Source organism: Labeo rohita, chromosome 5, assembly GCF_022985175.1.
Source record: "Labeo rohita strain BAU-BD-2019 chromosome 5, IGBB_LRoh.1.0, whole genome shotgun sequence".
Classification (NCBI taxonomy): Eukaryota; Metazoa; Chordata; class Actinopteri; order Cypriniformes; family Cyprinidae; genus Labeo; species Labeo rohita.
The window spans coordinates 2,863,918-2,877,463 of record NC_066873.1 but is presented as its reverse complement, the minus strand read 5'-3'; the positions used below and the strand labels follow the sequence as shown (position 1 = coordinate 2,877,463).

The 13,546-nt window shown below is 36.3% G+C and overlaps 1 protein-coding gene across 1 annotated transcript; it reads left to right on the top strand.

The window, feature by feature from the left end:
- Positions 1 to 6,075: 6,075 nt before the first annotated feature.
- Positions 6,076 to 12,622, top strand: mat2ab (methionine adenosyltransferase II, alpha b). The gene is made up of 9 exons (XM_051109683.1): positions 6,076 to 6,241; positions 7,430 to 7,507; positions 7,620 to 7,742; positions 8,156 to 8,268; positions 8,355 to 8,498; positions 8,599 to 8,817; positions 9,958 to 10,140; positions 10,231 to 10,364; positions 11,756 to 12,622. Exons 1-9 carry the CDS (start codon positions 6,148 to 6,150, stop codon positions 11,856 to 11,858), a joined length of 1,191 nt encoding a protein of 396 aa, XP_050965640.1. The 5' UTR covers positions 6,076 to 6,147; the 3' UTR covers positions 11,859 to 12,622.
- Positions 12,623 to 13,546: the final 924 nt, after the last annotated feature.

The following is a 13,546-nucleotide window of genomic DNA, read 5'->3' as shown; positions in this document are numbered from 1 at the left end:
TGCAAGTAACAAACCAAAGGACAACTACAATAAAACAAAGACACAAATGAAATAAAGAGGTCCCTATGAAATATGTTTTTATTTTTTCCTAAATTCCATTTAAATTTTTCTACACTCTATTTTAATGGATACATTAAAAAAAAAAAAAAAAATCCAAAGGCATGTCTAATAAATTAAAATCATGCAACAGCAATTTACTGGAAGTTTAACAAAAATTACATGTTTTTAAGGCCCTATGAGATTAGTTTTGTCATTTTTCTCAAATTCAGTTTGTTTGTGAATCTCTGTTTTCCATTAAATTTCTGGATTCTATTTTAATTGTTTCATTACATTTTAATAATCAAAAGCATGTCTAATGAATTCATAAAGGATAATTAAATTTGATAAAGAATTAATTTATTATAATTTATTATAAGATATTTCTTTTTTTTTTCAGAAATACTGTGGTGTATTTACAAATTTCTGGTAAATAAATTTTGGTAAATATTTTTTACTGGTAAATATTCCTTAAACATTGTTTTAAGAATATTTTTATTATAAGTAGTAGTACTATCTTTTCATTAAGTAATATATTAATATATTTCTGGCTGTCAAGTTAAACCGAACTTTTATTTTGACGGGTTGCTGTGAAGACCTTCAGGGTCTTTTATATGACCATAGTTTTCAGTAAAATGCTCATGAAGTGACTCTCAGAGCAGTTCTAGAGATGATGTTCATGTGTTCATGTGCTCATATATTGAGGCTGAAAACCCTGCGAGCGTCACGCCTATGTGTGTAGTAAACATTCACTAACACAGACACGCAGAAATACAGATCTTATTAAAATACATTCGGTACTAGTAAAACGCAGAATCGTACCGTTTTTAAAAGAAGGGTATCGCGATACCTTTTAAGTACCGGTATATTGTGCAACACTAATATAGGTATAAAACATTATTTATGCTAAAAAAATTGTTTAAATGCAACAGTTATGTTTATACTGGGCATACCAAAGTTTTGTGAAAAGCTTTGAACAATTAATTTTGGTGAACCATCACTTATTATAAATTCTGGAGGACCGAAATATGACCCAATCCCAGGAATGACCTATAATATATACAGTATTAGGTACACCTTACTAGTACCAGTTGGAGCTCCTTTTTCCTTCAGACCTGCCTTAATTCCTCATGACACAAATTCAAGAAGGTGCTGAAAACATTATTCAGAGATTTTGGTTTATATCAACATGATAGCATCACAGTTGCTGCTGATTTGTCCACAAAATCAATCTCCTGTTCCAGCACGCCCCAAAGGTTTGGAATGAGATCACAGGGACGGTTGCATAAAAAGTTAGTCATCTAATTTGTTTTCTTTAAAACAGGTCGTACATTTTTGAAGTCAGACACAAACAGGTAGATTGGCCTAATTTTTATTGAAATTAAGTAATTACCTCTTGGCTAACTGGTAATTGGTCAAACTAGTTCACTTATGTTCAAGAAACCATTTTGAGATTGAGCTTGGTGACATGGTGTGTTATCCTGCTTGAAGTATCCATCACAAGATTTGGACATTGTGGTCATAAAGGGATGGACATGGTCAATGGTGATACTGAGATACCAAAGGTACTAAAGAGCCAAGAAAATATCCTCAACACCTACACCACCACCAGTAGCTTGAAACGTTGATGTAAGGCAGGAAGGATCCACGCTTTCATGTTGTTTACACCAAATTCAGACTCTGGCATCCAAATGTCACAGCAGAAATCAAGACTAATCAAACCAGGCAACCTTTTCCCAATCTCACTTTTAACGATAGAGGTGCTTCACGATGCCATATAGAAGAACCTTTTTTGTCTAAATCATTCCATAAAGAACCTTTAACATCTGAAGAACCGAAAGAAGGTTCTTCAGATTATAAAAAGGTAAGAAAGAGATGGTTCTTTAAGAAACCTTTGACTGAATGATTCTTCTATTGCACCACTGTGAAGAACCTTTTAAAGCACCTTTATTTTTAAGAGTCTTCTATATTGTCCAGTTTTGGTGAGTGGGGTAAATTGTAGTCTCAGTTTCCTGTTCTGGCAGAAGTGGCACCCAGAGTGCTCTACTGCTGCTGTAGCTCATCGTCTTCAAGGTTTGACGTGACCTCTGTAGACCTCAATTGAGTTATTGTTGCCTTTCTATAATTTCTGGCATCAACAAGGCATTTTCAGCCACAGAACTGCAGCTTACTTGATTTTTTTCTTCTCTTCTGTCCATTCTCTGTAAACTCTAGAGATGGCTGTGCTTGAAAATGCAGTTGTGCATGATCATCATTGGTTTCTGAAATACTCAGAATTCCACATACCACATTCAAAGTCACAAAATCACATTTCTTCCCCATTCTGAAGCTCGCTTTGGCCATGTCTACATGCCCAAATGCATTGAGTTGCTGCTATGTGACATCATGGCCAATTAACTGTGCATAGTTTTATAGATTGACTGGCTGACAGTAAAGTTTTCAAGTGCTTTGAATGACATGTTCTGATAGTAAAGATGAAACAAACATGTGAATGAAACAACTTTATTTAATTCACAAGACAAGACTTGTCATTGAGCTGTCAATCATCAGTGTTGAATAACAGGCTTTGCCTCATATAACATAACTAAAGAAAACTTCCCTCCGTGTTATGCAATGCTAATTCAAAGGGAGATTGATAAGAAAAACAACCTGAACATAACAACTGTTATCACGGAAACGTCTGTATATACAGCGCAAGCGTGTGGTTATATCAGTGTTTGTCGCCCGTTTCTGATGCAATACTGGACTGGATTGAGAGGTGTGGTATTAAGCAGTGCCATTGTGTGGAGATTTGTGTCTATAAACTGCTGTCTCATCCTGACCACGTCAAGGACACGGTTTGGAAATCTGCCTTTTCATGCGTCATATTGAAAAAACCTGAGTCATCATAAATTTGAGATTGCATTTGAGCCTGAATTGCTGCTCTAACATGACACAACAGATTTTCAAAGTAAAGTGTGCGTCTTTGTGCTGCTTCGGTCTTAATGCAGTCTGATTCATCAGAGGTGACTACTGTCAGAAACAGATAAGAGCGGTGGATTGCTATGGGAGAATTTATTAATATGGGTGATATAGATAAAGTTAGCATGCTAACTTTGTCTTAAATGGGTCATCGGATGCTCACTTTTTTATGTAGTTTGAACATTAATGTGATGTGTGTTGGAAGTGTTTGTACAAATCTACCCTATAATGATAAAAATCCATGCAGTGGTTTTTAATTAATCTGTAAAAATAATATCCCTTTTTCAAATCGAGCCGTTCTCAGATGCCGCTCCCACCATAGTTGATTGACATGAGCGTCTTACCTCAGACCAGCTGTCATAGTCCAGTAACTTTCCTTGTTTCGATGCCGAAGAAGGGATGTAAGTTAGACAAGAATATCTCCAATTGAGCGATTAAGGTGTTGTGTTGCTGGATGTAATAATGAACATAGTGGTCGTCGTTTACTCCCGACATTGAGCCGCTGAAGATGCAGTGGATTACGTTTGTTTGTGAAGGGAATGCGCCTCCTGATCTACATATATCCGTCTATGTTAGTGCGAATCATTCATGATCCAGCTTCACTTACAGCAGAAGTGTGTATAAGCGTTTTTTTATGAATCTTTGCAATTGCCTTTCCTTATAACGTGGTAGTTAGGAAGTTTAGCGGCTAAACGCGGCTAAACGTGGCTAAAGGCGGCTAAATGCGGCTAAAGTAAACAAGATTGTCACTCCACAGAGACAGAGAGAGTAGAGAGGGGCGGGGTGAGCAGAGCTTATTTGCATTTAAAGGAGCAACCCCTTAGAAAGAGATGATTTTTGCTGAGCTCATTTTGACAAGGTAAAAAGGGTGTTGTTTTACAAAACCATTGAGAATTTTTAATCAAAGCATATTAGAGACTTTTCATTAAGACCCTAAAGAATCATATCAACTTGTGGAAAATGGGCATCCGATGACCCCTTTAAAATGTTGATCTGTGTCAATCGGTCTACAATGATTTGATTCCTATTCTCAGATCCCTACATTCTGGGTCGTATTTCACGTCAAATCTAAAGTAAAAATAACAAACAATAAAGAAAATAAAGCCTGCTGGAATGCAACTTATCTCACACAATTCTGCCTACTTTAATTGCTTCCATATTTTATCTCTAGGACTAGTGACTTGTATCATTATCCTCTAAACAGTAGTGTATGACCTATGTAACAATTAATGATATAACCATTGCACTTTGGTATCCATCAGGTGTCGGATGAGGAACACGCATGGGGTGTCATGACCTGCCTTTAAACATTGTAGCCAAACTTGGTTATTGGTTCATTCAATCATTCATTCAAAATGACTGTTTTAAAAAATCACGGTGTATGCATTTTCTAATAACTGTTAATGGAACTGTAATATACTTTGAACAGTAATTTATTGCTGTGATTATTGCTGCATTACTTCAGTCTTTAGTGTCCCATGATTCTTCAGAAATCATTCTAATATGCTGATTTGCTACTCAAGAAACATTTATGATTATTATCAATGTTGAAAACAGTTGTTCTGCTTCATATTTTTGTGGAAGCGGTGATATATTTTTTCAGGATTCTTTGATTAATAGATACCCTAAACTAAAGTATTAATTACTTTCCAACCAACCAACAAACAAATCTTTCTGACACAGTCGTCATTTCTGGATTTTAAAAGAACTATTCTTTCAATGTACAAAAGGTACAGAAACTGATGACATGACAGTCTTATTTTAGAGGACGTGACAAGCTAATGTGCAGAGACGCTTCAGTTCCGATCAATATCAGTGTTTTAGCGGACGGTAACTTTGCTTCAGTTACGTGTCCTTTTTCAGCGTTGAGATATAATGGACAGAAATTGATAATGCTCTTCCTCCTCTAGGCTGTTTCGATAAAAGAGGCAATGCTTAAATAAGAAGCAGGCGTGCAATTTACCTTTCTACAAATCACATCAGGACAGCCGATAAGGAGCTAAACCTGAACGAACCGCCAGGGCATCCATTTTATCTCTTGTAATTGTATTTTGGTTTCCTCTAAAGCCAACTTTATGGTTAATCGTGTTTTTAAGTGTTCATTGTTATCACCAGAAGTTGCACAAGACTGTGTGTTCACACAGATTTCATGTCCATATACAATGACATTTACATGATACTCCAAGGTCAAATAATATATGGTACTCTGAAAAAAAATATGAACACTTTTTTTTTTGTTTTTGTAGTAACCTATTAGTCCATTATTGTGTGAGTAAAATTGTAACTAGTTATAGTTAATGGTGTTTATCACCACAGGTTGCACAAGAGTGTGTCACATGGATTTCATATACCATGTTGTTTACGTGACACTCCAATGTTCTTCAAAGAACAATGTCCAAAAACACTGTAATTTGTACATTTTGTTAATGCAATAGGCTGTTAGTATTTTAAAGAGTGTGAAAACCATAACAAGTAATGGTTAATGGTGTTATTAAATCTTTACTGTTGTGCAAGAGTTACATTCATTTGGATTTCATGTTCATATACCATGTCGATCACATGATACCTACTATAAATAAACTTTAAAGAACAACATTTCCATAATGCATATACTAAAACACTGCAATCAGTTGTTATTAATACAGTAGCCTAAATTCTGTAAGTTATGTAATTGTGAGTTGCACACGAGTATGTTCATATAGATTTAATATTCATGATATGAGATCAAGAAAATGCGTTAACAAAAAAAAACATGGTTTTACCACACTAGGTTTTACATTTGTTTGTTTTTGTTTAGTATTTCTGAGAGTGGCTGTGTAGATTCGTACTTTGTTCATGATGTTTTCAAGTGTTTGTTTTAACAGCACGTTGCTCAAGAGTGTGTGTGTGTTCGTGGACTTCGCAGAAGATGCAATCCCATGCAAGTTTACGTCATCTTGACATTTTACCATACTGCCCCACAGATTTCTGTGCCAACCCCCCTCCTCGCGTCATGGTTTCGTCCTGTCACCTGAGAGGACGAATGAGTGCGGGCCCTTCGTGACGCGAGGCGGGCCGCTCCATAAATACTCTCACGGTCTTCGGAGGGGTGACACTTTCCCTGCGTTTTCCAAGTTAGTGTATTGAGGTGCCGCAAAAGAGAAACTAAAAATGATGAACGGAGAGATTAACGGCTTCCACAACTCTCTTATTGAGGAGGACTGCTTCTTGTTTACATCGGAGTCCGTTGGAGAGGGGCATCCAGGTAAAATGTCCAAACTAAACTGTAGGCGGCTTTACAGTATTCAGTTTCGCTATTATATAACAGCACCTGTTCTGCACGTTCACTGTAATAAAACGTTGCGTTATTGTACTAAAATAGCATTTCCTTTTGTTTGGAAACATTTAAATAACTATAGCTCAGTGTTCAGATTAAATGAACGCCTTTCTATGTAGCAGCGCGCTGTACATTTGAAAACTATTGTACTTCGTTTCTATGGCTGTGTGTCAAAAACTAGTGAGCGGCCATCCTAGACAGCATTCTGGGCGCTGTCGTCGCGTTTAGCTGATCTCAGGCACATGAACGCTCATCTCAGTTGCCAATGCAAACATCCCTGTTCCCCAAAAAGGTAACGTTAGTCTAGGTAGGCAGATCAGCAGATTTTGAGACGGAGCCTCGCGCTACACGTGGGAGCAAACATGCGGTCTGAGACTCCGCCCACCGCTGCCTCTGCGTTTTGATTTGCAGAAAAGACCGCGGTTCTTTTCCCCGTCATGAAAGACTGGGACCTCCAGGAAATAACTTGCATAAACATCAAGAAAATAAGATATTTTAAATTTCCGTTTGTTTAGCGTTGCAGTTTTGTTTTTAATTCCGTGCACACATTTTTATCTATTTCAGTTTCAGTTTTGGTAAGGATAGTTGAACATGAAGAAGTAGAAAAAAAAAGGAAATAAAAAGAAAAAAAAACAAAACAACAATGACAGCTTTCTAAACATAGAGCAAGCAAGCACACCTTTTGAATTTAGGAGAAAATTGGCCTTTAGTACAATTGTACCTTATAATACAGAATAGTGTAGAGTAAGTAAAATTTATATATAGATTTGCATAAATAAAAATGGTAAAGTTGTATATAATTTGTTGAAATGTCATAATTTATTCTTTTTTATAACTAACATTTGTTATTAACATATTTTTATTTGTTTAATAAAAATATGTTAAAGAAGTTATGTCACATCTGGCATATATGTCACACAGAGGTGTTTTTACACAAGCTAGAACAATTTCAAATGCACGTACAGAGAAATAAAGCCCACAGGAAAGAATTTATAAGCTTGCCTTATTGTATCTGCCACTAGTTGATTCTCAGGCACATCTGATGCATAACAAGCAAATGCAGTGTGGATTTTGACATATAGCATACTAATTAATGTTTTTGTTTTTATTATACAGATAAGATATGTGACCAGATAAGTGACGCCGTGTTGGACGCTCACCTGAAGCAAGACCCAGATGCAAAAGTTGCTTGCGGTATGTTGAGTTTGATTTCTGCTTGAATATTGTGCATGTGCCCTTTTAGATTTAAGGTCCTTTCAAAATGAATATGAATATTTAATTTTTTTTTTTCTCTCTATCTCTTTAGAAACTGTAGCCAAGACGGGAATGATTTTGCTGGCAGGAGAGGTGACGTCTCGTGCTGTTGTCGACTATCAGAAGGTGGTCCGCGACACCATAAAACACATTGGCTATGACGACTCAACCAAAGGTTGGTTTGATGATGCAATTTTTTATACATAAAGCAGCATTTACTGAGTCAGTGTTTTTGAAAGAAATCTCTTTTTATCCAAGGTTGCATTTATGTGTTTAAAAATACAGTAAAAACTAATATTGTGAAATATTACAGTTTAAAAGAACTGTTTTCTGTTTAAATGTATTGTAAACTATCGTTTATTTCTGTGATCGATGCTGCATTTTCAGTATCATTACTCCAGTCGTCAGTGTCACATGATCCTTTAGAATTAAAAAAAAAAAAATAACCCCAATCCTTTGAACAGTAAAAACAGGTGAAAGTATAAAATCTCTGTCAGTACTGAAAGCTAACAAACAACTCAACTAAAAATGTCAGTGAAGTAGGAAGCTGAATGGCCTATAAACTCTTCCAAATTCTCTCTCCCAAAGGCTTTGATTACAAGACCTGTAATGTCCTGGTGGCTCTGGAGCAGCAGTCTCCAGACATCGCCCAGGGTGTGCATTTGGACCGCAATGAAGAGGATGTTGGTGCCGGCGACCAGGTAATTAGTGCAGTGCAAAAACTATAAATGCAACTCTTTTTAATAACATTTCAGTGTTAATATTTTCTGTTTTGCGCTTCGTTCAGGGTCTGATGTTCGGTTATGCCACGGATGAGACTGAGGAATGCATGCCTCTCACTATTGTTCTTGCGCACAAACTTAACTCCAAGATGGCCGAACTTCGCCGCAACGGCACCCTGCCCTGGCTCCGGCCCGACTCCAAGACTCAGGTCGGCAGAACGGAAGCACAAAAACGTGAAATTAAGCTTGCATTAAGCTACTTGTGTAGATTTGTGTTTCCTGACTGTGCAACATGTGTTTTGAAAACAGGTTACAGTGCAGTACAGACAGGAGCGTGGCGCCATGCTGCCGGTGCGCGTCCACACTATTGTCATCTCTGTGCAGCACGACGAAGACATCTGCCTTGATGAGATGCGTGATGCGCTTAAAGATAAAGTCATCAAATCCGTGGTGCCCTCTGTTTATCTGGACGACGATACCATTTATCACTTGCAGCCCAGTGGTCGCTTTGTCATCGGAGGCCCTCAGGTAGAGACCGGAACTTCTAGATTTCCATAGTGTTACATAAGTGAATAGTGAGGTGTTATCAAATATGAAATCAAATATTGCTTGTCAGTTTGACCAACATTCAATTTTTAAACTGCTTGAAATACGTATTGAAATTACTTTGAATATTTTGTGAATAGGGTCCTAAATATGCATGCAAAGTTTCGACACACAGATGTGTTTTGAAAAGGATATACAAATTTGGGTAACATTGATTGTGTTGATCAAATTGTTTCCATGCAGTTTGCCAAAAATCAACACTATGAAAACCAGTAAAAAACATAAAACCTTTATTGTTGCTCATCAAACACTAAAATATGAAATACATGAAAATATGAACTAATGAAGTAAAAAAGACTGAAGGCACATCTTATAAATCATCAAAGGAGCATTTGCCATTTCTTCATCTGTTTGAGTTTTACAGTGAAAAATATATGACAGAGGTTGTTTTTGGTTGTTAGTTTTTGGATCTCAATTACTAGTCTATTGTAAATTTTACCAGACAGGCAGAGGCTATTTAAATTTAAGTGCAAATAGCAATAAATACTACTCGGACTAAGTACAAATAATGTTAGATACTATGCATACTTAATTGCAGATATTTGCATCTCACTGTACACTAAAACAATGAAAAAATTATTTATTTTGAAGCAATTTTCACTCAGAAACTGCTAGTAAATTTCGCAAAAGATGACAAAGAAATGGCAAGTAACAAATAGAATTAAACCTGTTTAAACAAGTTTTAGAAAGAGAGTAGCAGGGGTATTAGAAATTGTATTTTCATTTAACTCTTTGGTTCATTGATAACTTTGCAAAATCAAAGTTTTACAGTGGAAAAAAAAACAAACATCCAAATCGACCTTATTTGATGTCTAATTTTGAACACAAATATTTGGGTCAAATTGACTCCTGACACAATCAAAAACTGTAAAAATGGATGAAAATTATTAGATTTCTCACATACTTTTTAGTCTCTGACAAGCAACAATTCGTGACCTGAATCTTGTTTTTCATAGTGTCAATTTTTGGCAAACTGCATGGAAACCAATCTGGGATCATTTTAACATCAACACAAACAGACGCAGATTTTTTAACACAAGCATCTTTTTCCATTCATGGTAGGGTGATGCCGGCCTGACTGGTCGTAAAATCATTGTGGACACCTATGGAGGCTGGGGAGCCCATGGCGGAGGAGCGTTCTCTGGAAAGGACTACACTAAAGTGGACCGTTCTGCGGCGTACGCTGCCCGCTGGGTGGCCAAATCTCTAGTGAAGGCTAAACTGTGCAGGCGTGTTCTTGTGCAGGTAAGTCGGGTGCATATTTCATGTTCAGGCTGAACAAGTATAATTCTTTGAATCTGAAGTTTATTCATATATGTATGATATATGATGCAGGTTTCTTATGCCATTGGAGTGGCCCATCCTCTTTCCATATCCATCTTCCACTATGGCACATCCCAGAAAAGTGAGCAGGAGCTGCTTAAAATTGTCAAGAAAAACTTTGATCTTCGTCCAGGAGTCATTGTGAGGTAACAGCTGCTCTCTTAACACATTATACCCTGTGATCAAAGCCTTTCATATTCCTTCATCTTTCAGCTTAAAACAAATGGGAGCAAATCATTCACTTTTCTTCTGCTTCTGACTTTGCTTCCCTTTTCTTTGGGTCTTTGCATGTCCTGATTCCATCAGACAGACAATAATGGCTCTAGCAAACTCAGCCTCCTTTTGTCAAGTTATTCAAGATTCAGTGCAATACAAAAACAATTGATAATAACATTTATTAAAAAAAACAAGCCATTAAATACAGGCAAGAAAACAAACATATAGTGAACTACACTACTGTTCAAAAGTTTGGGGTTGGTAAGATTTTTTTTTTTCAATGCTTAATGTTTAAAAGACTCTTACACTCACTCTGGATGTATTTATTTGGTAAAAAAAAAAGTAATAATTTTACAATTTAAAATAACCGTTTTCTATTCAAATATATTTTAAAATATAATTTGATCAAAGCTGAATTTTCAGCATCATTACTCCAGTCTTCAGTGTCACATGATCCTTCAGAAATCATTCTAATATGCTGATTTGCTGCTCAAGGAAACTTTTCTAATCATTATCAGTGTTGAAAACAGTTGTGCTGCTGAATACTATATATATAATATAATCGAAAATGTATATAATCATACTGACCTCAAACTTCCCTGAAGTATTAAACATTCAGAAATTGAAGTGTTATAATGTAAAACTAATTATTTATTAGTTAGTTACTTTTTAAATTGCTTAGTCATAGTTTTCACTGCCTGATTATTACATAAACTAATTAAAACAGTGTTTGTGTATACATTACTACCAAAATAGGCACTCTACACACACATTACTGTAGAGTGTGTGCACTCTGTAAAAAGCAGTCAGATAAATGTTAATGTAGAAAGACAGGTATTTTTTTTATTTTATCTTAGTCCCAATTTTTGACAACCCTTGAGAACCTTTGTATTATAACATCCCTTAGAGACATTACTCTTGCTGTGACTCTGATTCAGTGGAATGTTCTGTAGAGCATCATGGGTAATGTAGTTTTTCACCACAGATTCCACTGTCAAACAGTGCACGTCATCCCCACTTGTGTGGCAAAATCAGCGTTTCAAATCAAGGGTTCCACTCTGCTTAGGATGTTGCCTTAGGAGGCTGCAGGTTTGGAACAGACAGGTTCAAGTTTTTAGCTCGTGTTTGCTGCTAGACTTGCTCTCTATTTCATGCTGCCGTTTCCTTCTTCAGGCTGACTAGTGCGTGTGACGGTAAGTGAGCGCTTCATCTCTTCTCTGGCTGGCTTGGTGCACACTTGAAGTGTCGTCTACTCGATGATCGTTTAAATGCATGCCGTTTTATTTTAACAAGTCAATAATCCACGGCCGATGTGTTCTAGGGAGCTGGAGCTGAAGAAGCCCATTTATCAGAAGACCGCTGCTTACGGCCACTTTGGCCGTGAATCTTTCCCTTGGGAAGTGCCCAAAAAGCTGCACTACTAAACCTTTGTCAAGGTTTTTCCTCTCTAGGCCTGTTGGCGTATTCTACAGAGAAGCCCACACGGCTTAGGGGAGAAGTCTGGTTATTCTGGTACAAGTCCTGCTGGTCCATCTTATTTAAGTCTTTTTCCTCTGATTTTTCCCACCGTGTTGCATTACTCATTTCACTTTAGTCTTTTTGAGTTTTAAAGGTGATTATGATTCATCAGCATTAGGATAAATGAAGTAAATAAACTACACTGATTAACACATGAATTTCAATCGTAGGAATTGTAAACTGGTTGCCCAGTATTAATTACGGATCTCATCATACGCTGTATCATAAGCATTCCCGACTGTTTTAGTACTTTTACACATTGTGTATTATTTATTTGTGCTGTCCTCCATGCACATGTATTGAAATCTGTAATCTGGAGGTCAACTCTTATGCTGTATGTTGCTGTACTTTGTTGGCGAGTATCTTCTCTTCTCTAGCTCTCTCTTTGGTTCCCAAGTGTCGTACAGAAAAACTCTGGGGACCGGCCACAAGGAAAGAGGTTGCTGAGGTGCCATTTATTTTGGCTAATACTAATGCATTATTAGATGCTTATTGTCTGTCTTCTTTCACATTCACTTCTTTCCTTTAACAGAGGGATAGCAATTTTGGCTGGTGTTGTACAGAGAAACTAGCCTTGTTTACATGCATTCTCTCTCTCTCTTGCTCTTTCTTCCTTTACTTTCTTCCAGTTTTAATTTATTTTTAACAATAAAATGTTTTCTATTATGGCTATGGGTTTCGCTGTGTTCTTTTTTTTTTTTTTCCTTTTTTTGTATGTATACAAATGTATACATATAGGCTACTGTAACTGGTCATGATATTTTTGGCCTTAGGAATTAGGTTTGAATTATATGTAACAAAACAGTATTTACAATTTAAGATGGCCATAAATGATGAAAGATGGCCTTTGGTCTGGGAGCTCATGAATTTTCATAAATCTTTACTGAAGTGAGATGAGACGCATTCCCCCGGTTTCACAGACGAGGCTTAAGCTGAAAGAAACTTGCACTGACTGATCTAAAAATATATCAGTGCCTTTGTTTTGTCTCAAGATGCACACCAGTAGGGTGGGGTAAAATGAGCCATTTTTTACTTAAGTGGTCCTCAAGAGAAAATAAGGCAGAAGGACAATGAAAGTATCTAGTAAGTAATTTTAGGATGTTTCCTATTATTTTAAATTATCATAATGTATCTAGGACAAAGGGTTTTAAAAATATGGATTCTAATAAAAAACTGTTCCTGTGGCTCATTTTGCCTCAGGTTAGCGGTAAGTTGACCTGAGTCAATGGGTAAGATGAACCATCTGGGTTTAATCTGACTGAATCCTATGTAAAGTTTAAAATATGATTTACCTCTTTTAAAAAAACGAATTTAATAGTCAAATTGCACGTATACACTGTCCCTATCAAATAAACTACAAATAATATGCGTATATACAGTTGTGCTCAAAATTATTCATGCCCTTGGTAAATATGATCAAAGAAGGATGTGAAAATAAATCTATCATGGATCCTTTTGATCTTTTATTTTAAAACATTTACAAAAGTCTAACCTTTCATTGTAGAAAAAATAAATTAAAATGGGAGAAAAACCTAATTATATTTTTTTTTCTTTCTAATACACATTGGCCACAATTATTTATACAAGTTTATTC